We start from the raw sequence: 25,786 nt of genomic DNA on the forward strand, positions 1-25,786 counted from the left end.
GACATGTACATCGGGCCCTCAGGATGAACGGATACTCTGACCGTACTATCCGCCAAGCTGTCTCTCCCACCACACAGAAACAGCCACATGAAACTCCAACCAAAACTATCACGTTACCATACATAGCAGGCGTGACCAAAAAGATCTCCAAAATTCTAAACAAACATAAGATCCAAGTCCGATTCAGTACAGTGCATAAAATCCGTGATCTGATTCCATCTGTGAAGGATGTCGTTCCTGACTTACAGTATCCTGGAGTCTACAAATTGAGTTGCATTTGTGGTGATTGCTACATTGGAGAAACGAAACGTCATGTTGCTGATCGTGTCCGCGAGCACAAGTCAGATCTGAAACACGGCAGAACTGATTCTTCGGCCGTTGCCGATCATTGCTACAACTCGGTGGGCTCTCATGAAATTGTCTTTTCCGAGACCAAGGTTCTCTGCAAACCTCCTGGCTACCATCAAAGGTTTGTACACGAAGCCATACAAATATACAAACACAGACATAATTTCAACCGTGATGATGGGTACAAACTTAGTAATCATTGGAAAGATGTTATTAACCACGCAAAAAAGACTTAATTACACTTTTTTGGACCATCTTATCTGACAGGCACTATTTTACTTTACTTTACCGAGTGTTAACATCCCCAGTGTTTAACAGTAATCTCTTCATTGTTCAGCCAGCATTGGTATAAACATGGGCATTTTCGTTCTTTTCTATCATGTGTATCAGGCCTCCCCCTCCCCCCTCTCTGTCCAATGCGTTGGCGTGTGCAGCAGTTTGTCGCTTGCGCACAATCGCTTCCACGCCGTCGCCCACCCTTTTGGCCCCGCCCCCCTCCCTCCCGATACGTTCCATTCATTGGCTACCACATTCTGATGAGCTCCCCCCCCCCCCTCTCCTCCCCCCTCAACTCGCTTTTAAGGGATTACATCTTGAATCATTGTCTCACTTGATGCAGCTAATCTGGCTGTGACGGTCCCACCTGATGACGGAGACTTGTGTTGCCTCCGAAACGTCGTGATCTTTATTTTATTTTATTTTTATTAATTTTGATGTTTTACCTACGTGACTTTACCGAAAAAACCTAAGAATATTTATAAACATTACAATAGTGCAGAGTACAAGAAATGTAAACAAATCACCCAACACATACAAATACAACTAAGCCATCTCTCATCCTGGAGGCAAAGCCCGCTGAGTTATCAACTTATTTTTCAGAAGCAACCTGGCCACAAACGATAGTAGCTCAACAAAGTGGCTTATCATCGCCTTACACTGCTGCGTTCCCCAGCACTCGGGCTCTGCTCACAAACAGCTCTTGTGCTCACCGGTCCCAACACAAAAAATCCATTGGTAAATTCCAAAACGTCAAAGTTCCATTTTAACTCATTTGGTGGTACACCGGCAGTGGTGCGTGGAATACCTTTTTGTTGTTGTTGCAATAAATATTAATTTTCCCGCGATTCACAACCCCCTACTGTGTCAACATCGGTTCTCGTGATGCCGAAGCGGTGGCAAGACGAATGTTTACATGACCGGCTGTAACATGAAGCTTCACACGACCTTTTGCCATATAGTAGCACCCAGTCCTGCTGATGATTGGCTGGCTCCATGTTCCAAAGGCAAAAGATTTGACTCCTCGTGCCCTCGACTTGGTCTGATGGTCATTCCTTGATTCATTTCCGGAATTATTTCTTGGGCGGACCGTGGCATCAAATGATTACGACTCGTGGTGGTGGTGTCACCGCCACGCGTTCGAATGGGAAAAACGGCTGCTGAATCTCAATGTGGCAACGTCTGACGGAGAGTCCTGCAGCTCACTCAGGGGGCAACAGCGACATCGTAAGACTGCTTTATGAGGACCAGTGTGTTGTTATGCTGCACCGGTGTACCGCCAACATGTCCATTTACCATTGCACGTTCTTACGTGTAAAAAAATATATACAGAATATAAAATACAGGGAGAATAATTTTGGTGTGCCTTCAAGGATAGCCTGGTTATCCTTATATACAGACACTAGATGAAGATTATAATAATACAAATAATAAGCTTCATCCTTTCCAGCAATAATACAGGAGGTGTTATGATGTTCAATCACCAAATAGACACACCTATTGCAAGGCATCAAGTCGTAAAAAATGTGAACAAACATGCATCGCTAATGTACGTGTTGTCCTTTAAACTGATTGGCTTACACCACAGTCAGCCGCAATGTGGATTTGATGTCTTGCAAAATAGGTGTGCCTATTTGGTGTGTGAACATCTTCACACCTCCTGGATTGAAGCCGGAAAGGATAAAGCCTATTATTTTTTTCATCATCTTGATACTGGAAAAAAGGGTTCCATAGACTAGATGATGAAGCCTTGGTCTATTTATAAGGGTTTTTTTATTTGCTGCAAAAAGTTTGGTTTTGGTGTTAAAGGCAGGCTCTGAATATTTTTTTTACAGAACTGGATATCTATGGGACCTTTTTTGCCAGTATCACAATGGTGAAACAATAATAATTATAGGCTTTACCCTTTTTGGAAATAAAACAGGACATGTTAAGATGTTCAGAGACCACAGACAACACCTATTACAAGGCATCATAAAGTCTGCAAGGCATCAAGTCTAATACCCACAGCGAGTGATGAAGGACCACTGCCCGACCCGACACATCAACTGCTATAAATATCAGTAATAATAGAGTTGTTTTTGGGTTAGATCGCGTAAATATGAACATGTCGTTATACCCACCACCACCCGACACAGCTAATAAGTAACGTTTGTCACTTAAACAAAACATGCCAATTCATTACTAGTTCAGCACGAACGGGTTGTGTGTTGGAGAGTAAACCCACTACAACATTTACAATTCGAGTATGAATAACCCAACTAATAATAGAGATCCATTAGAATTTATATAACTACATTAACTCCCCCCCGCCCCCCCTCTGCTTTTTGCACCTGATTGGCTCACATCGACGACATCACATTTATCCCCCCTCTATCTTAGACCGAAACAAGAGGAGGATTTATCCACAACTTTGGCTGTCGCCTGATGAGGCTGGTTGTAATTACTGGCGAAACGTCACGGTTAATCGAATTGTCAATGTTATAGTGGATTTACTCTTCAACATACAACTGGTTAGTGCTGAATTAGTAACAGATTGGCCACGTTTAGTTGACCTGACAAACCTCACTAATTGGCTGCGTCGGATGGCGGTGGCGGTGTTTAATGACACATTTATAATTATGCGATCTAACCCCACTGCCAAATGCGGTCTCACCAAATAAAAAACACTCACCATGTTCGTTTTTTGCAAGCAAGAGAGAAACGCTCAGCGTGTGCCGCGTGCATGCACCGCATCGATTCTGCTTCAACAGGAGGCGATGTACAGCAGCACAGACATTAAGTTGCTCGTGCAGGAGTTGCAGACTGCGATGGACATCCTGGGCAAGATTAGAGAGATGCGGAAAGGGATTCTGGGAGAGACCATCGTTAGCATCATGCAACAGGTGAGTGCCACTATTACGAGGTCTGAGAACGCCTGCTGAAGGATCCTTAAAATGATGCACTCTCACTGTGACCAGATCACCCAGAATGCACCCAGTCTCATAGGATCTCAGAAGCTTCGCAGGGTTCAGGCTGGATCGTGCTTGATTGGGTGACCACCACACATGGGTGCTGTAGGTCCGATGTGGAACAGCATTGTCATCAGAGGGCATCACAGTAAAATCCATTGTTCTACTGTACTATTCCCATACATCTATGCCCCCCCTCGTTTTCACAAACTTGTATCGTGAAGTTCAACATATATACACGTATGTACGGTAGCGTTTGGTGGGACGCGAGACAGGCATTGGAGATGATGGGAGGCTGTCAGGGGATATTGTGGAGGCTGTGTGCCGACTGCTGAGCAGCCATGGGATCTGGCAGAGGGTAGAGAGTGTTGGTAGCGACGTGTGGTGGCATCAATGCAGTGGCGCAGTCGTAACGACATCAGATCAGCGGGGTGTGAATGAAGTTGAACATACATACAGGCGTACCTCTGTATAATTGCTCCTTAGGGACCAGAGCACCGCAATAAACCGAAAATATCAATAAAGCAAGTCACATGCTTTTTTTTCACCTACGAATGCATATAAAAGCCTTAAAACATGTTTAAACTACACTATATTCAACGCGCAATGCAGCTACAGTATGCCTAACTAAATGATGCCCGTAAATAAATAGAAAAGTTTAATTACGCCGACTGACTCGCTAAGTTCACATGCAAAAAGCGGGAGTTACAGATGATGATAAGCCAATCAGATTGTAAATGTTGTACGTACGTGATTATTCATCCAATCTTATTCTCTTGCTACGTTGAGAATCTTGAGATGCGACATTTATCTTGAGATCTGATGAAGCACAATAAAGCGAGGTGCGCCTGTACATTTGTCACTTCGCACCTAGAGGCTATTATACATTGCGGCCTCCTCTTGCCCCAAATTCATCGTCATTAAGCTGACGGTCTCGAATATTTAACGCCGCAGGGGGCACTCCCGTTTCTCGCAAAATACAGCCGCTACAGCTCCGTAGCAGTAGTAGTACCTCTTTGCAATATTAACGTTACAGCTCTATAATTAAATTCAAATAAAACGTCCAATGTAAATTAAATTTTTGACACTGTTGTTGAGAACAAATCTCACCGGTGGTGGTCGTCAAAGAGGGCCCCCCCTCAGCTCGTAGCTTTGGCCACCGGTGGGACTGGGGGGGGTGGTGGGAAAGGCACCTTCCTCGCCTGCCTGGCTGCCACCCCACGCTAAGCTACGCTACACGCACCGACGGCTTTGAGCCACGACGACGGTGTATACTTTTTTATTTCTTGCCATGGATCGATTTTGCGCGGAATTGATTTGAGCGTGGAGAGGGCACCGCTTTGCTGCAGGTTTCCCTGGAGGCGGAGCGGCTGCCAGCGTCGCGCTCGCTGCCACGGCCACCCGGCCACGAGAGTCCCCTCGTCCTGGCGCCGGCCGCCACCTTCCTGCCCAGCACCTCGGCTCAGTGGCTTCAGCGGCACGGCCTCAAGGGTGAGGAACAGGGTGGGGGCTCTGCGTGACTCTCGCGACTCTCGAAGCGAAACCTACCTTCGGGATGATCTTGTGGCGCAGTTGCAAAATGTGGCGTGGTTAGATCGCGTAAGTGATAAATGTGTCGTTAAACCCGCCGCCACCCGACACGGCCAATCGGTGAGGTTTGTCATGTAAACAAAGCGCGCGGATTAGTTACTAGTTCAGCACCACACCGGTTGTGTGTTGGAGAGTAAACCCCACAACAACATTTACAATTCGAGTAACCGTGACATTTCACCGGTGATTACAACAACAACCAGCTTCATCAGGTGACAGCCAGAATTGTGAAGACATCCTCCTGTTTCGGTCTTAAATAGAGGTGGGGGGTAAATGAGATGTCATCACTGTGAGCCTATCAGGTGTGAAGACCAGAGGGGGGTTAATGTGGTCATATAAGTTGCAATGGATCATGTTAATCTGAGAAAATGCAGTACCTATTATTGGTTGGGTTATTCACAGTTAATCAACATATACAATGCATGTACATTATGTTTATCTCAGTGTGCAGAGAATATGTAGTATTTTCATTATCGTCATCATCATCAGCCATGACCAGTCCACTGCTGGATGAAGGCCTCCCTGAGCTAATGCCACCTCCCACGATCCTGCAACAATCCATCCAGCACCTCCACACAAACGGATTTATTTTAGAGATCTACAAAATATCGATAACTTTAATTTAGAAACATTTATAATCGTTTACATCGTGAATAAAAATCCTCTACATCACACGTAGGCATCAGACTTGCTCACTTTTATTTGAGGAGTATCAGGTACCGATTCCGTGTTTCTGCCAATTACCATAACTTCGCTCACTTCGAGAAACGAGTTAACCCTCATCTATTACAACTTCAAAAGTGCTGTTCATTACTGGCTGTTTGACGTTTTGGACCTTTGCACGTATGCTAAGCAACTGTGATAACAAAAATAAATGGAATAAAATATAATTTTCATAGGACTTCCCATCCTCACGAATACAAATATAAAATGTACGTTACATGAAGTGTACGTTGTTAAAAGTAGACATCTATGTGTGTGTCAAAGACCCATTCTGAGATTCTTAAGAGAGAAACGACCCGGTCGTTGTTTTATCCAGAAATAGTGTCCCACCTCGTCGAGAGAGGTGGGATAATCAAAAGATTCCGTCCCGAATCGTGGTTCCACGTTTGTGATGCTCACAGCAGCAGTGGAACCCTGCGGGTCGAGCGACCCCAAAGCATCGTCCGCCCTGGGAAATTCACTCAAAACTATATATTTTTACCAGGTAAGGCCCACTGAGCTATACTTTCAAAAGTGGACCTGGCCACAAATGATAGCTCAAGGAAGTGTGGAAATGTATAGCAGCCAAGTACTCTAAACGCGTGACGTTGATTCTAAATGTGGAGGAAAAAACCCCAAGGACCCGGATAAAAATCTACGCGGGGAGAGAGACACCCAAACTCCAAATATACAACAGGTGTCAGGGACGAGATCGAACCCACGACCTTCTGCATAACAGGCGAGGTAGTCAACTCCTCCTAGCCACGAGGAGAGTCACCGCCATCTGCCGCCACCCTCTTTTCAAATTTGAAATTGACCTTTATGTCTCTTTGGCGCTGTGGAAGCAAATGTTTATTACCTTACTTTGATTTAGTAAGGTAATACTTTTTGGATTATTGAAGGGTTTGTCTTTTATCCAATAGCTACTATTAGGTAATTATTCTTATTCCAATTTAAAACTGATTATCAGAATAATTGTTTTTTTTTATCCATTCTCGGGCTTCTCTGTGTGCCATGAAGAAGGGCCTATTATTTTAGATACATACTTGCTTTCTATTAAGGCAGGGTGTTAGTGATGAATGCATAGCGTTTTTTAGCACGCGACACGCATGCCAACCAATTACAAGTTGTTACAGACATACAGTACCAGCCTCCTGTGTACAGATTGCAACTCCTCTCATGGGCTGCACAGAAATATTCCGCAACAAAAGAACATGACTCAACAAATATCTGACATCGTTAAACTGTGAGATGTTGCAATAGCAACCACATCCAATCATCGTTTTATTGAATTTGGACTGATACCAATTTAAGAATCACTCCTCACCATTTCATTAGCTGTGATAAATGTGGCCGTACAGCATTTGGCCGGTAACTGGACGACTTGGCAGAATCTGGCCCTTACAACGAATTGCTATAATGCGACAGTCACGACTGCACAGTGAAGATTTATCCATGGGCTATTTTGAAAAAAATCTTGATATAAAAATCAGATTGGCCTCGGAATTGAATTCTGTTTGGGCAGTCTTCAGTCGTAGCAGCCATCGATTGGATGCATGCAGACGTGCCAAGCGTCCTGCGTGTAAGAAGCTAAAATGTCAAATCGTCGCGATCATGCCGTTGGCTGGCCTGTGAGGGTTTGGCTCATTTTTAATATGGGATGAGTGAGGAGTTCTGATTCATTTTCTCTCCCATGCAATTCCTTCAATACTTTTATAGGACACTGATGCAGATTTTATCTTTTAATCGTTGCTTTAACGGCGACAGAACAAAGAACGATAACTCTATGCAGAATACGATGGATCTTAACAAGATTTGGAATGTGTTAACTGCGCCTTGATTTGTTATGTGTGCTATTTACACACTTTGCATGAGGACGCGAACCAGCTCTAGCAGATAATAATTTCTTGACAACCAACTCATCAAAACTCTCTGGCGACAGCAACAGCACACATTTGCATAACCCCGCATGGGCGACGTCTGAAATATAACGACATTCAATGTCACCGTTTGTGTGTTGAGCTGTTGTATGTTATCCATAGAATATGAGACCGTGTGTTGTGTACATGTAATGTGTTTTTCATCACATTTGAAGAAGTCAAGCGGCCAGCATACGTTACGGCACTGTCAGAGCTGTAACGTATAAGAGCGGGAACGCGTTTCTTCAAGCAGAGTAAGGTTATCAGGGGGCTTGGTAAGAGACGATGGGAGAGAATCCCTAAGCCGTGACTCTTGTCCCACAGGGCAGAAGCTGGGCCTGTACCAGGTGCTGGCGCCCAACGCGTTCTCCACGCGGCACGGGTTCGTGCCGATCCTGCAGAAGAGTGTCACAGCCACGGTGCACGCAGTGAGCGCCCCCCCCACTTCGTCTCCCAGTCGTCACATCCTGCCCACATCTCCCCGTCTCCCCTCCTGTCTCCCCGTCTCCCCGTCTCCCCCCCTCGCCCCCCCCCATCTCTTGTCTTCCTCCCCCCCGTCTCCCCCTCCCCCGCCATCTTTTGTACCCCCCCCCATCTCCCATCTCCCCGTCTCCCATCTCCCCCTCTCCCCATCTCCCCCCTCGACACCAACTACGACGCGATCCTCACCCTAGCCGCTTCTCAGACACTCTGTGTACACACACACACCTGAACAAGAATCGTTATTGCGACTGGAGGAGGAATCTGATGAGCTATGAAGCTCTTTTTCACAGATGTCCAGCAAGTCACACCAATCTTAAACATACGACCAAAGACTTCTCACTCTAAAATAACAGTTTACACGAAACCGTGAAGTTGCAATCATTTACTCAGTTATTTTTAGAAAATTAAACCTAGTAATTGGATGCATCTGTTAGATGCATGTGTCCTTGTGTGTGTGTCTGTGTGGGGAGTGGTAGTGTAGTGGTTAGCGCGCTGCGCTATGAACCTGGCGATCCGAGTTCGATTCCCGCTCACGGCCAACACCGGTGACGATTATCTGAACCGGTCCTGGGCCTCCTCTAGGTCGACTCAGCCTAAAATGAGGACCTGGTGCGGTGTTTAAACATTGCCACTGGGGAAATAAAGGCGACCGAGCATGGTGCTGGCCACCCACCCCCTCGTGTGCCGTGCCGGTCTTCATAGGTGCTACTTACTAACAGCCTTAGGGTTTCGATTTAAAGCTTTCGTGATTGCAGGGATTCATCTTCTTGGTTCTTTCGGTAAAGTCACGTAGAAGGGAAATAATAAAGTAATACAAATAAAAAGAATATTTATTATTTTATTATTTCCCTTCTACGTGACTTTACCGAAAGAACCAAGAAGATGAAGCCTTAGGGTTGTTTTTTCGTGTGTATGTGAGCTTATGTGTGTTTACATATATCTCTAGAAACTAATATATGCATGTATGTTTTAGTCACCTGATGTTATGGTTATCCACTTTGCTACTGCTGCAGCCACCCTGGTTCTATTCTTGTCTATGCATGACAGTGGCATTTGCTGTATGGCATTTGGCCTGGCACGGAGTTCGCCGAGGTTGACTCAGACTAAAATGTCTGCCCGAGGCTGTTTATCAACAGTTATGATGACGTGGCATACTTGCGATGTGTGTCTCAATAGATGCACTGCTCCAGCAGTTTTATAAATACGTGTCAACCCATACGGTTTACCCGTATTCTTGTACAGGGAAATTTAGTTTTTAGGTCCATACGGCATACAGCCGTTTCAATACGGGCAACATTTTTTTGTCTATTAATGTTTCTCCCTTGTGATGGAGCTTTGTATGATGAACTTTTAGATTTATAAGGGCACGGGGTGACCAATAAGGTCTGAATTGGTTTGTAATAAGGTAGACACTGATAGCCCCTTATAAGGGGTTGACAGATATGGTTTTATGAATACCGTACAGCATTAACAGACGTTGCTCAAAATATGTGTCTCGAAAGTGCGTGTGATAAACGAGGGCGCCGCGGTGGCGAGATGACCCTGACGACTGTATATTTAGACTTTGCATGTTTTTCTCCTCGTGGTCGTGTGGATTTTCTCCGGGTCCTCCAGTTTTTCCCTCCCCATTTAGAATCAACATCACGCGCTTGAGATTATTTGGCTGCTATACATTTCGACGTGATAAGCCACTTCCGTTGGGCTTGTGATAGCCAGGTCGCATCTGATAAAGAGCAGCATAGCTCAGTGGTTTCTACCTGGTAAAATTTTTAATAGTTTAGTTTTTAGTTTATTATTTACAACATATTAAATTAATATGCAAGTGATAATGTGATGTTCCATTTGAGACAGTGGAGCAAACAAACTTCACAAACAAGACGTGTGGTGCTTTCAGATGCTCTTCTGCGGCCGTCTGGAATGCTCTTCCTACCGATATTAGGAAGCCACTGGGAGCTACGCACTTTTAAATCATCTACATTGACAAAACAAATTACTTTCAAAACACCATTTTGTGTTTAGTATTGCTTTCCTTCCCCCACACCTCCGATTAGCGCAGTTGGCTATGTATGGTGCGAAAGACGTTCAACAGACGTACATGCATGCAATAAAAGCAATACTAGATGTTGAAGTGAGAAGCGCACTCATTATTGAATAGAGATGCGATCGTGCCTGTCAAATTAATGGACGCCTCCATACGGCCGACCAAGCAGGGCGTCCGTGTCCTCGTTTTGGCGATGGCTCGTTTCTCCGTGACTTGTTGTGATGGGAGGATGGCAGGAATGCCCCCTTTGCGTGACAGCGTGCGCACGGTGGTGTGTGTGTGTGCGTGTTCACTGGAACGCGTTTGTGCATTTCAGAAAGCAATGACGCAGTTCGAATGGCACAACGGAACGGTGAAAAACATGCACGTGGATCTCCCGATGCTCCACAACTACCAAGTACGACAAATAACGGCTGATTTCTACACGCCGCCTTGCAGTTCACCGATACCATGGAACCTTTGGAATCCGTTGACAATCTCTCGCACCCTGTTGACCTCTTCACTTGTGCGCGCAACCCGTACGACGTACTTCGTCTCGTTCTTCTGGCCGCGGTCTTCGCCTTTTTTTCCAAGTTGCTGCAGTTGTTGATCTGAGTTCAGGGGTCGGCAAACTTCCAGAGCCATTTTTTTGTTTTTGTCTTTGACCAAAAGTTATGAGAGCTGTATCACACCACGCAGCACACCACGCATCACACCACGCAGAGCTACTTGTACACATCAGACACAGCAGGTATACAGCAGATGACAACACACATTCTGACTTAAAAAAACAAAATAGGTGATGGAATAAACTGTTGTCTATTTAGTTCTTGTCCTCCCTTAGTTATTCTTGAACGACACAGTTTGGCTGTTGCACATTTTGTCGTGACCAAGACATTCCACTGTGACCCCATTCCCTGCCATATTTAATCAGTTATCTTTACGTACAATTGTGTTTAAGATTTTTTAAAATATATATGGCTGCCCGCAAGGGGGCAGCCAAAGAGCCGCATGCGGCTCCCGAGGCGTAGGTTACCGACCCCTGATCTAGTTCACGATCTAGTTAATGATCTAGTTCATTATCGAGTTAATGATCTAGTTCATTATCGAGTTAATGATCTAGTTCATTATCTAGTTAATGCTCTAGTTCACTATCTAGTTAATGATCTAGTTCATTATCTAGTTAATGATCTGGTTCATTATCTAGTTAATGTGAATTTCACGTAGTAAACTAATTTAAAACACAAAAAACATACAACAACACCTAAAAACATGTCATCCAAGAATGTGCAAAAATAAGTTATTTTAAATAATGATGAGTGATTATCTGGCGTTTTTGAAAATCCAGCACCCCCCCTCCCCCTCCTCAGATAATCGATGATCTGCATAATACAATTCACACAGGTGCAGCCTCGGCCCGGTAAAGCAGAACTCACACATCTCGGCAGCCCTAAAGTAACTGATGACCCATCGCCCCCTTACCCATTACCCCAAACACCGAAGTCAATCGTGAGCAGACAATTTAGTCGCTTGCCACACATACACACACACACGCGTGCGCGCGTAAAACCCCACCAGAGTTTTGTAACACGGAGACTGATGGGAGACGTATTTGGACTGATGGGAGCCCTGGCCCGCTATGGGCCACAAATGCTCTTGTGTGCACACGCCTCTCTCTCTCTCTCATCACAGAAGCGGCTGGGCCAGGCCGTGAGGACCTACGAGCAACGCGTCAGCTGGCTGTCGTCCGGGAGTCGTCGCATCTGGGGCACAGTGTGTGAGATGAGGTGCGCACGGCCGCGGTGAACGCTTCTTCTCAAAAAGTTATTACAAAGTCTCCTTCCGTCTATTGCGTGTGTAGATGTAGTGACATGGTGCGGGCCCGGGAGGGCCGTGGCGTGCGATGTTCCTACGTCACTGTGTGGGTTGCTGTGTGAGACCGGCTCTCGCACAGCACAGCGTGCGATGCACCGTCATCGCCTACACCCCGTAGATGGGTGTAGTACCAGCCCTAGCGGGGCTTGGTGAGCGCTGGGATAGCGCGGGCACCACGCATGGCGTGTAGTGCGGGCTCCTACAAGGGGGAGCGGGAGAGTGTCAGCCCAGGGACAGAGTTGCCCCGGGCCATGGCACTTCGGTTGACCCCATAGACACGTGATCCGGAGTATGCACAGAGAAGGCCCAAGGTGGGAGGGCTAGGGGGTGATCATGTGTCCAGGGAGAGCTCTCGAGGTTGATGGAGAGTGAGCTAGAACGCTCGAGAAGTAGGGCGGGGCCGAGGGCGGAGCCGGCCCCGACCCGGGAGGATATAAAGTGGGTCCCTGAGAGGTACCAGGGTCACTTCGTTCTGCAAGCTGGAAGCTATACAGTGAGGGAAAAAAGTATTTGATCCCCTGCTGATTTTGTACGTTTGCCCACTGACGAAGAAATGATCAGTCTATAATTTTAATGGTAGGTTTATTTGAACAGTGAGAGACAGAATAACAACAACAAAATCCAGAAAAACGCATGTCAAAAATGTTATAAATTGCTTTGCATTTTAATGAGGAAAATAAGTATTTGACCCCTCTGCAAAACATGACTTAGTACTTGGTGGCAAAACCCTTGTTGGCAATCACAGAGGTCAGACGTTTCTTGTAGTTGGCCACCAGGTTTGCACACATCTCAGGAGGGATTTTGTCCCACTCCTCTTTGCAGATCTTCTCCAAGTCATTAAGGTTTCGAGGCTGACATTTGGCAACTCGAACCTTCAGCTCCCTCCACAGATTTTCTATGGGATTAAGGTCTGGAGACTGGCTAGGCCACTCCAGGACCTTAATGTGCTTCTTCTTGAGCCACTCCTTTGTTGCCTTGGCCGTGTGTTTTGGGTCATTGTCATGCTGGAATACCCATCCATGACCCATTTTCAATGCCCTGGCTGAGGGAAGGAGGTTCTCACCCAAGATTTGACGGTACATGGCCCCGTCCATCGTCCCTTTGATGCGGTGAAGTTGTCCTGTCCCCTTAGCAGAAAAACACCCCCAAAGCATAATGTTTCCACCTCCATGTTTGACGGTGGGGATGGTGTTCTTGGGGTCATAGGCAGCATTCCTCCTCCTCCAAACACGGCGAGTTGAGTTTATGCCAAAGAGCTCCATCTTGGTCTCATCTGACCACAACACTTTCACCCAGTTGTCCTCTGAATCATTCAGATGTTCATTGGCAAACTTCAGACGGGCATGTATATGTGCTTTCTTGAGCAGGGGGACCTTGCGGGCACTGTAGGATTTCAGTCCTTCACAGCGTACTGTGTTACTAACTGTTTTCTTGATGACTATGGTCCCAGCTGCCTTGAGATCATTGACAAGATCCTCCCGTGTAGTTCTGGGCTGATTCCTCACCGTTCTCATGATCATTGCAACTCCACTAGGTGAGATCTTGCATGGAGCCCCAGGCCGAGGGAGATTGACAGTTCATTTGTGTTTCTTCCATTTGCGAATAATCGCCCCAACTGTTGTCACCTTCTCACCAAACTGCTTGGCGATGGTCTTGTAGCCCATTCCAGCCTTGTGTAGGTCTACAATCTTGTCCCTAACATCCTTGGAGAGCTCTTTGGTCTTGGCCATGGTGGAGAGTTTGGAATCTGATTGATTGCTTCTGTGAACAGGTGTCTTTTATACAGGTAACAAGCTGAGATTAGGAGCACTACCTTTAAGAGTGTGCTCCTAATCTCAGCTCGTTACCTGTATAAAAGACACCTGGGAGCCAGACATCTTTCTGATTAAGAGGGGGTCAAATACTTATTTCCCTCATTAAAATGCAAATAAATTTATAAAATTTTTAACATGCGTTTTTCTGGATTTTTTTTGTTATTATTCTGTCTCTCACTGTTCAAATAAACCTACCATTAAAATTATAGGCTGATCATTTCTTTGTCAGTGGGCAAACGTACAAAATCAGCAGGGGATCAAATACTTTTTTTCCCTCACTGTACGTCCTACGAGGCATCAGCACGTGAGGGTCCGACTCTTCGTCGCTGTAACTCCTACGTATAGTGTAGTTAGCTGGGTGGTCACCACCCCAGGCTGTATCTGGTAAAGGGGCAGTTACCCCTTTGTATTTACGTGTTGCAATAAATGTGTTGCCTCTGAAGAATAATGTATGTGACTCAGTTGGACTCACTACATATATATTCAGATATCTCGAGCGTAGCAAAGCGGTCAGCACAGTTGGCTACGTACGGTGCGAAAGAAGTTCAACATACATACATCCACCGACCCAAGTTCGATTCCTGCTCACGGTCGACACCAGTGACGATTATCTGAACCGGTCATGGGCTTCCCGTAGGTCGCCTCAGCCTAAAATTAGTACCTATTTCGGTGTGTAAACATTGCCACTTGGGAGACAAAGGCGGCCGGGCGTGGTGCTGGCTACCCGCCTCCCCGTGTGCCATGCCGACCTTCATAGGTGCTCGCTCACAGCACTTTCCCCAACAGGCTATTAACGGCTATATGGGAGATCTTTGTCTTTGCCCACAGGGTGGCTCAAAGTCAGCACACATCGGGTTATTATATTTATTTTAACAAATTACATTTGACTGTTTAATTTAATAAACATTAATTCCTGCATGAATTATCTTGTGAAATTAATTTTAAGATTACAGGTGTGTAACCTTTGAACATTCATCAATTATGCTTGTCTCAATTAATTTAGCGCTTTATTTGAGGTGACCTTTCCGAAAAATATATATAATGATAACAGGTAAAATTTTAAAAATAGGTTTTTCCCCTTTTTGCTGGCAACAAAACTGAAACCTTTTTACGAGGAATCATGTCTGCATTAACCACAATACTTATGGTCAGAATGCAAACAAAAACATACTCTGATAATAAATGCATTGTCCTTGAAACTGATTGGTCTACACCAAGTAAAATATTAACTTAAAGAATAAATAATTACAATGTTTTAAATGCCAGTGTTAAGATAACTGAAATAACCCTACATGTCCTGACTTTTTGGGCCACCCTGCGTATTTAGAAGTGGTGAATGTTAGAGCTTTGTATGCTGTTGACACGTGTAGCATAACACTATTGTTTGTACACGAGAGCTGTCGTCACACAAAGCCATCCCACCCACAGGGTCAGGCTTTGATGTCAGTTGTCCATCATGAAGCAAACTTCCCCTTAAAACGTATTAGACACAATTGAAGAGTAAGCTTCAAAGCATGTCAAATTCTAGACTGTCTCCCAGTTGCCCTTAATTACAGCATGCTTAATTGTATGCACCTCTGAGGTACACTCAGCAAACAAATCTCTCTCTGATTAACACGTTGTAGCAGTAGGCTTTTTGCGACCAATATAATTCATAAGAGGTTTTTTGGGGTTAGATCGCGTAAATATAAATTCGTCGTTAAACCCGCCACCACCCGACACAGCCGATTAGTTAGGTTTGTCACGTAAACAAACGTGCCATTAGTTACCCGTTAGTTACTAGTTCAGAACACCAGTGTGCTTAACTACCCCCCCCCCCTCTCTGCCCCACCCCCCCTCTCTATTTAAGGCCTCGACACAGAGGCGTTGTTTCTCTGTGTGCCTATGTGTGTGTCTCTCTCTGTGGGTCTCTGTGTTATCTCTTTCTGCTTGTGTGTCTGTCTATGTCTCCGTGTCTGTGTTTTGTCTCTCTCTCAAATTTAGCAATCTTTGGAAGAACGTAATCAACCAGGTAGGGTGTTGACTGTTATGTTAGCCGACTCTCTGTGTTGTATTGCATTATATTTCTAAGTTTACTCGGTTTGTTTTCTCATTCATTCGTACCTGATGACGATTGCTTGTGTTGCAATCGAAACGTCGTATTCTATTATTATATAATTTAATTTATTTCTACGTGACTTTACCGAAAGAACCAAAGAGTAATGCATGCAGTCACGAAAGCTTTGAATCTAGACACATTTATATTTAGGCAATCTAATCCAAGAAAAACTTATATTATGGATACCTCTGTCTTTTAATCAAACGGTTGTTAAAGTGCAGCTTTGGAAGAGTCACTGCGAATCTGATATTCTCAGACGTACCCAGGAAATTGACAGGGTGTGATATGTGTGTGTGCACAGGCTGGCAGTGCTGGTGGACCTATCCGAGATGAATGCCGATTACCTGGTGCATGTCCAGCACTCGATGCGTCTGCTACTGCAGACGCAGCTCACTGGCAAAGAGTCGTTCAACATCATCACGTGGGTCGCACACTCGCACGCACAGATACGCATATAAACTAAAACTGTAAAAACTATATATTTTACCAGGTAAGGCCCCACTAAGCTATACAGCTCTATTTCATGAGCGACCTGGCCACAAACGATAGCTTCAATGAAGTGGCTCATCGCGTGGAAATTTACAGCAGCCAAATACTCTGAACGCACGTTGATTATACATTTGGAGGGAAACACCGGTGAACCCAGAGAAAAATCACGCGACCACGGGTAGAAATACATGCAGGCGTTGGGGTCGGGATTGATCTTTTTTTTTGGGACAAATTGTACACGGCTTGTGCATGCCTATGTCTGATTCTGACACAGTTTGTTATGTCTGTGAAGTGCCGTGCACGCCGCTGTTTTAGTGTTGCGTTTGGCAGCTGCGGGGCACGGCAGCATCGTTTCCTCACGCAGAGTGAATGAACGCCCCCAATCCCAGTGAACGCCCCCCACTCCCAGTGAACACCCTCACTCCCAGTGAACACCCCCACTCCCAGTGAACACCTCACTCCAGGTGAACACCCTCACTCCCAGTGACCACCTCACTCCCAGTGAACACCCCCACTCCCAGTGAACACCCTCACTCCCAGTGAACGCCCTCACTCCCAGTGAACACCCCACTCCCAGTGAACACCCCACTCCCAGTGAACACCCTCACTCCCAGTGAACACCCCACTCCCAGTGAACACCCCACTCCCAGTGAACACCTCACTCCCAGTGAACGCCCTCACTCCCAGTGAACGCCCTCACTCCCAGTGAACACCCCACTCCCAGTGAACACCTCACTCCCAGTGAACACCCTCACTCCCAGTGAACACCCTCACTCCCAGTGAACACCTCACTCCCACTGAACACCTCACTCCCAGTGAACACCCCCACTCCCAGTGAACACCTCACTCCCAGTGAACACCCTCACTCCCAGTGAACACCTCACTCCCAGTGAACACCCTCACTCCCAGTGAACGCCCTCACTCCCAGTGAACACCCTCACTCCCAGTGAACACCCTCACTCCCAGTGAACACCCTCACTCCCAGTGAACACCCTCACTCCCAGTGAACGCCTCACTCCCAGTGAACACCTCACTCCCAGTGAATGCCTCACTCCCAGTGAACACCTCACTCCCAGTGAACACCCTCACTCCCAGTGAACACCCCCACTCCCAGTGAACACCCTCACTCCCAGTGAACACCCTCACTCCCAGTGAACACCCCCACTCCCAGTGAACACCCCCACTCCCAGTGAACACCCTCACTCACAGTGAACACCCCCACTCCCAGTAAACACCCTCACTCCCAGTGAACACCCCCACTCCCAGTGAACACCTCACTCCCAGTGAACACCCCCACTCCCAGTGAACACCCTCACTCCCAGTGAACACCTCACTCCCAGTGAACACCCCCACTCCCAGTGAACACCCTCACTCCCAGTGAACACCCTCACTCCCAGTGAACACCCCCACTCCCAGTGAACACCTCACTTCCAGTGAACGCCCCCCACTCCCAGTGAACACCTCACTCCCAGTGAACACCCCCACTCCCAGTGAACTCCCTCACTCCCAGTGAACACCTCACTCCCAGTGAACACCCTCACTCCCAGTGAACACCCCCACTCCCAGTGAACACCTCACTCCCAGTGAACACCTCACTCCCAGTGAACACCTCACTCCCAGTGAACGCCCCCCACTCCCAGTGAACACCTCACTCCCAGTGAACACCCTCACTCCCAGTGAACACCCCCACTCCCAGTGAACACCCTCACTCCCAGTGAACACCCCCACTCCCAGTGAACACCTCACTCCCAGTGAACACCCTCACTCCCAGTGAACACCTCACTCCCAGTGAACACCCTCACTCCCAGTGAACACCCCCACTCCCAGTGAACACCTCACTCCCAGTGAACACCCTCACTCCCAGTGAACACCCTCACTCCCAGTGAACACCTCACTCCCAGTGAACACCTCACTCCCAGTGAACACCCTCACTCCCAGTGAACACCCCCACTCCCAGTGAACACCTCACTCCCAGTGAACACCTCACTCCCAGTGAACACCCTCACTCCCAGTGAACACCCTCACTCCCAGTGAACACCCCCACTCCCAGTGAACGCCCTCACTCCCAGTGAACGCCCTCACTCCCAGTGAACACCTCACTCCCAGTGAACACCTCACTCCCAGTGAACACCTCACTCCCAGTGAACACCCCCACTCCCAGTGAACACCCTCACTCCCAGTGAACACCTCACTCCCAGTGAACACCTCACTCCCAGTGAACACCCCCACTCCCAGTGAACACCTCACTCCCAGTGAACACCCTCACTCCCAGTGAACACCTCACTCCCAGTGAACACCCCCACTCCCAGTGAACACCCTCACTCCCAGTGAACACCCCCACTCCCAGTGAACACCCTCACTCCCAGTGAACACCTCACTCCCAGTGAACACCCTCACTCCCAGTGAATACCTCACTCCCAGTGAACACCCCCACTCCCAGTGAACACCCTCACTCCCAGTGAACACCCTCACTCCCAGTGAACACCCCCACTCCCAGTGAATACCTCACTCCCAGTGAACACCCCCACTCCCAGTGAACACCCCCACTCCCAGTGAACACCCCCACTCCCAGTGAACACCCCCACTCCCAGTGAACACCCTCACTCCCAGTGAACACCTCACTCCCAGTGAACACCCCCACTCCCAGTGAACACCTCACTCCCAGTGAACGCCTCACTCCCAGTGAACACCCTCACTCCCAGTGAACACCCCCACTCCCAGTGAACACCCCCACTCCCAGTGAACACCTCACTCCCAGTGAACACCTCACTCCCAGTGAACACCCCCACTCCCAGTGAACACCCTTACTCCCAGTGAACACCTCACTCCCAGTGAACACCCTCACTCCCAGTGAACACCTCACTCCCAGTGAACACCCCCACTCCCAGTGAACACCTCACTCCCAGTGAACACCTCACTCCCAGTGAACACCCCCACTCCCAGTGAACACCCCCACTCCCAGTGAACACCCCCACTCCCAGTGAACACCCCCACTCCCAGTGAACACCCTCACTCCCAGTGAACACCTCACTCCCAGTGAACACCCTCACTCCCAGTGAACACCCCCACTCCCAGTGAACACCCCCACTCCCAGTGAACACCCCCACTCCCAGTGAACACCCTCACTCCCAGTGAACACCTCACTCCCAGTGAACACCCTCACTCCCAGTGAACACCCCCACTCCCAGTGAACACCCCCACTCCCAGTGAACACCCTCACTCCCAGTGAACACCTCACTCCCAGTGAACACCTCACTTCCAGTGAACACCCTCACTCCCAGTGAACACCTCACTCCCAGTGAACGTCTTCACTCTGTGTAAGAAGTGCAGCTGACTTCCTGTCCGAGTTGTATTGCACTTTCGGCATGGTAACAAAAGATTTGAGTATAATTTGATAATAAATCGTGATTTGACATTTGTTGTTGTTGTACAAACGTTATCTCTGCCTTTGCACTCGACGAGGGCAAATGCTTCCGAGTTTGTGTACAATTTGGTGTGGTCTGGGACTGTTTTTGCTGTTGCTTTACTGCCCTTTCTGAAGCTTTGGAATTGATGATGATAATAATGATCTTATTCTTGGTTCTTTCCGTAAAGTCACGTAGAAGGGAAATAATAAAATAATATAAATCTAAAACAATGAGAGTTATATATTAATATTATTTTATTATTTCCCTTCTATTTGACTTTACTGAAAGAACCAAGAATATGAATCCCTGCAGTCACGAAAGCTTTAAATCTAAATAATTATCTTATTTTTAAAAGGGAAATTTGTGAATATGTGTGTCTGTTCTAAATGTTTAGCATACTTCCCAACATGCTACAAACTTTAAATTTGACACATGTGTAGCTCCCATACTGAATACAAACGTATGAAAATAGGCTTTTGTATTTTGGGGGGGGGGGGGGGGGTAGGGAATGACCATGAAGTGTGTGGCATCAACCCGCATACAGGACTGGCGAGAATCGATATATGGTGAGCGTTTGTGGTATCGATTAAACGGGAATATGCCGATTCTAAAGAAATCTACAACCTTCGATTCCTTTTTTTCTTCTTCTTCTTGGTTCTTTCGGTAAAGTCACATAGAAGGGAAATAATAAAATAATACAATACAATTCTCACGACGTTTCGGCCACAACGCAAGCAGCCGTCCTCAGGTGAAGAACAGGGCTGTCGGAAAGACAGCGTCCGAATGAACACCACCAAGCTTGGCAGCATATATTTAAGCAGGGGTTAGAGGAGGAGAGCGCCTTGACAAAGGAATTTACATATCAACAGAGGAATTTAGCATATTTATGGCAAATGCAGATATGGTATTCGTCACTACTTGTGGAATGTGTAGGTGGTGGGGGGGGGTCTCAAAGTCATATTATGCTCGTGTATTATGTAGGATTAGCAGTAATAAAGGGAGGAAGTAGGATTCGCAGTAATAAAGGGAGGGAAATTTTAATAGTAAGGAGCTGCAGCAGCCAAAAAATTTGATTCCTTTGTGTTTTTTCCCACTGCGCGTTGGGTTTAATTTTAATTAACCGGATAATGATCAAAGTTTTATTTAAATGTATCATTAAATTGCTTAAAAAATATATAATAATATGAATTATAAAGAATAGGGTTATTGTGTGCAAACTTTACATGTAGTTCGTTAAACGTTTTTCCGTCTTAACTGGGGTTTACATTTGTAACTTTAAAGTAGTTAAATTGACAATTTAGTACTATTAATTATTATATTACTATGCTGAGCGCGCGCCAAAGCACGCATCTTCGCATGCACGAAACGTCGTGGTTCTCATAGCAACGCACACGCGCGATCGGTGGGGGACGGGGAAAAATTCTCATTCGCTTTGATGCCAAAAAAAAAGACACAACGCTGAGGTAATTCTTCAAAGTGTGATGTCCTCTTCTCCCCCTCCCACCCCAATGTGTGCAGTTACTACTATAGTCAATATATACTGCTGCAGAGTTGGTAGATACGACTATAGAGTCCGCACGCCGGGTTTTTACAATAGCTTCGTATTTGTGTATGTATATGTTATGTTTTTAAGTTTTGAGAAGTTTTTAAATATATTTTTCCCCCGGGCAACGGCAGGTACTTCCCGCTAGTTCCATGTATATAGCGCTTTTCATCAAGGATCTCAAAGCGCTGTACAGGACACAGCAGCAGCAGCAGCAGAAACTCAGCATAAAACGAATTCTATTTTAAACATATTTTAAGAATCCATTTACTAAATTAACTAAAAGTCAAATAAGGGGAAGCATATAAATAGGTTCTAAGACGCGTTTTAAAAATGTTCAAAGACTCAAAGATCGTGGAAGAGCATTCCATCGCCTGGGGGCTACACGGGGAAAAATCTCGGTAACCCATAGACCGAAGAAGCTTCAACCTGAGAATGGAGAGAAGATCTGCATCATCCCCCAGATCTTAGGGACCTTGAGGGGACACATGGGGGTGCAGCATGTCAATGATGTAAGCTGGGGCAAGATGGTTTTGTAAGTTAACAATAGGATTGTAAGCTGTATTCTATGCGAAACTGGAAGCCAGTGCAGGAGGCCACAGCGGGTGTAATACGATGTGAAGAAGGTGTTCTGGTTAACACCCTAGCAGCCACATTCTGAACATGCTGCAAATATATCAGCACCTTCTTAGCCACGTCAGCGAGATAAGATGATGCAATTTGAACGTATGTCTAGATTTGAAGTTTTCGTGACTGCAGGGATCCATACTCTTTGGTTCTTTCGGTAAAGTCACGAGGAGCCAGGGAGGAGAGATAGAGAGGGGGGTGTGGGGTAGGGGGAGTGGAGTGCTGCAAGCTAGAGGGATTACAGGGCGAGCAAGGCACGAGCACGACAAAATGCGGGGGGGGGGGGAGAAGTGGCTCCGTCCCTCTCTCTAACTTATATAGCCTCTTGTTACAGCAGCCCTTTTGCCCACTTCAGCAATTGTTTCTAGCTGTAGTTGTCCCACCTGATGACGGATGCTTGTGTGCTTGTGTTGCGCCCGAAACGTCGTGATTTAATTTATTTTATACCTACGTGACTTTACCGAAAGAACCAAAGAGTATTGAATGTGAATGTGTTTTATTTATTCCAGGGGCGCCACGTTGGTTGTGATGTTATCTTGCTCACCTGGTATGCAGGAGGTCGGGGCTTCGATCTCGACCCTGATTTCTCCACGTTTAGAATCATGTATTGAGATAATTATTTAGATAATTTTGCTGCTATAAATCTCCAAATTATATTACACTTTGTTGAGCTATCATTTGTGGCCAGGTCGCTTCTGAAAAATAAGTTAATACCTCAGTGTGGTTTGCGTGGTAGGATGGGGATGGTATAGTTTTTTTGTGTGTGTTTGGGTAATTTGTTTACCTTTATTGTACTTTGCACTACTGTTTTTGTATTGTTTGTTGTTGTAACATTCTTTCCCCATGCCCCTCCTGGACATCTCCTGGACATTTGTGAAAAAGAGCTTTATAGCTCATCGAATTCATCCTGCAGCATCAATAAATATTCTGATTCTGATAGCTTCGCACTGCAGCGTCTGTGTGTGCTCGTGTAAATCCAAACGCACGTCGTGACATCCGCGCGGGATGCCTCTGGTTGACTGCCGTAGAATCAAACACTCGTGGAGGGAAAGAGACAGACTCCTACTGCGGCGTTGCATATATAATTGAAATGTTACAATTGTGGACAAAAAAAACGCCAATAGAGACACATTGGCTCCTGACGGCTTTAAAAACGTGGATTTATTGAGCCTAAAGTTCACGTTGCAATCCAATCTGGAAGTGAGAGTTTAAAGCCAAACATTCAAAATAGTGTGCTAATTACATAATTATGTATGGGGACGTCCATAAATGACGTCACGCGATTTTGGACGATTTTTAACCCCCCCCCCCTTCGTCACACGGCGTCACAAAAAGTCAGACCCCCCCCTCAAATATGATGTTACAAAGCTCTGCCCCCCCCCCCAAAACCATATTTTCAAATCGCTTTAAACTATTGTCATTGTAGTGCGTATTTAATGTGGCGATGCACTCTGATGTTGTAGGAGAAAACATTTGTTAAAAAATCAATTTAATTAAGTAGAACGTGTTGTCTATATTTATTCAAAGTTGCGCATTTTGATGTGACGTCACATTGCTCAAACCCCCCCCCCCTCGTCACACATTGTCACAAATGTCTGACCCCCCCCCCCCCCCAGGTGCGTGACGTCATTTATGGACGGCCCCTATGTATGTTATACATTTTTACTGTGAATAACCGAACGAATAATAGATATCCATTTTAATTTATATGACTACATTAACCCCCCTTCTGGCCTTCACACATGGTTGGCTCACAAGTGATGACATGACATTTATCCCTCTGTTTAAGACCGAAACAGGAGGAGAATTTCTCCACAGCTCTGGCTGTCGCCTGATGATGCTGGTTGTTGTAATTACTGGCGACATGTCACGGTACTCGAATTGTAAATATTGTAGTGAATTTATTCTCCAAGACAAAACCGGTGTGCTGAACGAGTAACTAATTGGCACGTTTTGTTTACTTGAGAAACCTTACTCATTCGCTTTGTCGAGTAGTGGCGGGTTTAATGATACATTTATATTCACACGATCTAACCCACAAAAAAACCCTGTTATGGACACTTCTCATTCGTTTTAACTATTTAAATATTAAAGTTCCTGCTACTGTGTTGCACGGTTATAAAAGAAAACATTTAATTATTCAGCCTTAACGCCGTGAGTTTCAAGTCTGATTGCATTGATGATAGCTACATTGTGGACGTGCCCGTGTGTGCGTGTGCGCTACCCACAATAGCTTCGGGATGGAAATTCAAGCCTTTCGTCCTTCGCCGGTTCCCCCGAGCCCCGAGAACCTGCAGGCGGCCTGGAGGTGGGTCCACAGCGCACGCGCCTTGAAATCAGTGACAGCTACCTTGAAGAAGCGGTGGAGAATGAGAGCTGTCAAACGCACACACGCGCCTCCTCAAACACAGCTGAGGCAGACGTCACAATGCGCTTGATTTGCGGCTTTCTAATGCGAGCGCTTTGCCTTTGAGGTGAAGGTTCGCTGATTCTAGTCACCCTGACTGATTCCCTTGTTAGATGATGTTGATTTTGCTATTTTACTTCTACGCAACCAAATGGTGTCTGTCATTTATATATAAAGAAATTGTCGCTTAACCGTGTCCCTCGCCATAGGGAGCCCCCACTTACACCGTCAGTGTGGGCGCTGTGAACGCCCTTCCTGTGGGGAGGAAGCGTTGGGGGCGGTAACGCGGGGGCCCAGCGGTAGCATGCCGCCACGGTGGACTACCTCGCCTGGTATACAAGAGGCCGTGGGTTCGATTCCGACCTTGACGCCTGCTGTATATTTGGAGTTTGCATGTCTCTCATCATCATCACGGTGGCTAGGAGATGTTAACTACCTCGTCTGGTATGCAAGAGGTCATGGGTTCGTTCCCGACCCTGACGCCTGCTGTATATTTCGAGTTTGTATCTTACTCTCCCCGTGGTCGCATGGATTTTTCTCCGGGTTCTCCGGTTTTTCCCTCCACATTTAGAATCAAAATGTGTTAAGAGTATTTTGGCGGCTATACAATTTCCATGTGATAAGAGCTGTCATTTGTGGCCAGGTCGCTTCTGAAAAAGAGCTACATAGCTCAGTGGGCCTTACCTGGTAAAAATCTAAATATCGTTTATTTTAGTATAGTTTAGTATATAGTTTAGTTTTATATATATACAAAAAAATATATAGTATAGCGCATGAATTTGCTGTGGTTAATACTGCAGTAGCGTACAAACCATAAAATACTACTCCCCGTCCGCTTCACAGTGGACGTTAAAGAACCCATGACATCATTGGAAATGAATAGACCATTTTTGTGCCGCTATCACGATCCAAATTTTTCCCAATATAAAAAAAATTGCCCGCACATTACTGAATTGGGATTACATAGCATTATCATCGTCATCATCATCTTCATCATCGTCTTCTACTGGCAGACTAATGCACATTGTGTCTGTGAAACACTGCACCTTCGTGATGGCCTTGCACTATGAGAATGGCGCGAGTACAGAATTATTTGAAACATATCCACAATAGAGATTTTTTTTGGGTTAGATCGTGTGAATATAAATGTGTTGTTTAACCCGCCACCACCCAACACAGCCAATTACCAAGGTTTGTCACGTGAACAAAATGTGCCAATTAGTTACTAGTACAGCAC

At 46.2% G+C, this 25,786-nt stretch overlaps 1 protein-coding gene across 1 annotated transcript in view; it reads left to right on the forward strand.

Annotated features, from left to right (window-relative positions):
• Nucleotides 1-25,786, forward strand: part of VWA3A (von Willebrand factor A domain containing 3A) — a 167,385-nt gene that overhangs the window by 61,839 nt on the left and 79,760 nt on the right. Inside the window, 7 exon segments of the mRNA XM_078860424.1 lie at nt 3,378-3,509; nt 4,925-5,066; nt 8,111-8,214; nt 10,627-10,707; nt 11,982-12,076; nt 16,378-16,497; nt 24,376-24,450. Of these exon segments, the coding sequence (XP_078716550.1) occupies nt 3,378-3,509; nt 4,925-5,066; nt 8,111-8,214; nt 10,627-10,707; nt 11,982-12,076; nt 16,378-16,497; nt 24,376-24,450 (749 nt within the window).

This window comes from Lampetra fluviatilis, chromosome 1, assembly GCF_964198595.1.
Source record: "Lampetra fluviatilis chromosome 1, kcLamFluv1.1, whole genome shotgun sequence".
In the NCBI taxonomy this organism is placed as follows: domain Eukaryota; kingdom Metazoa; phylum Chordata; class Hyperoartia; order Petromyzontiformes; family Petromyzontidae; genus Lampetra; species Lampetra fluviatilis.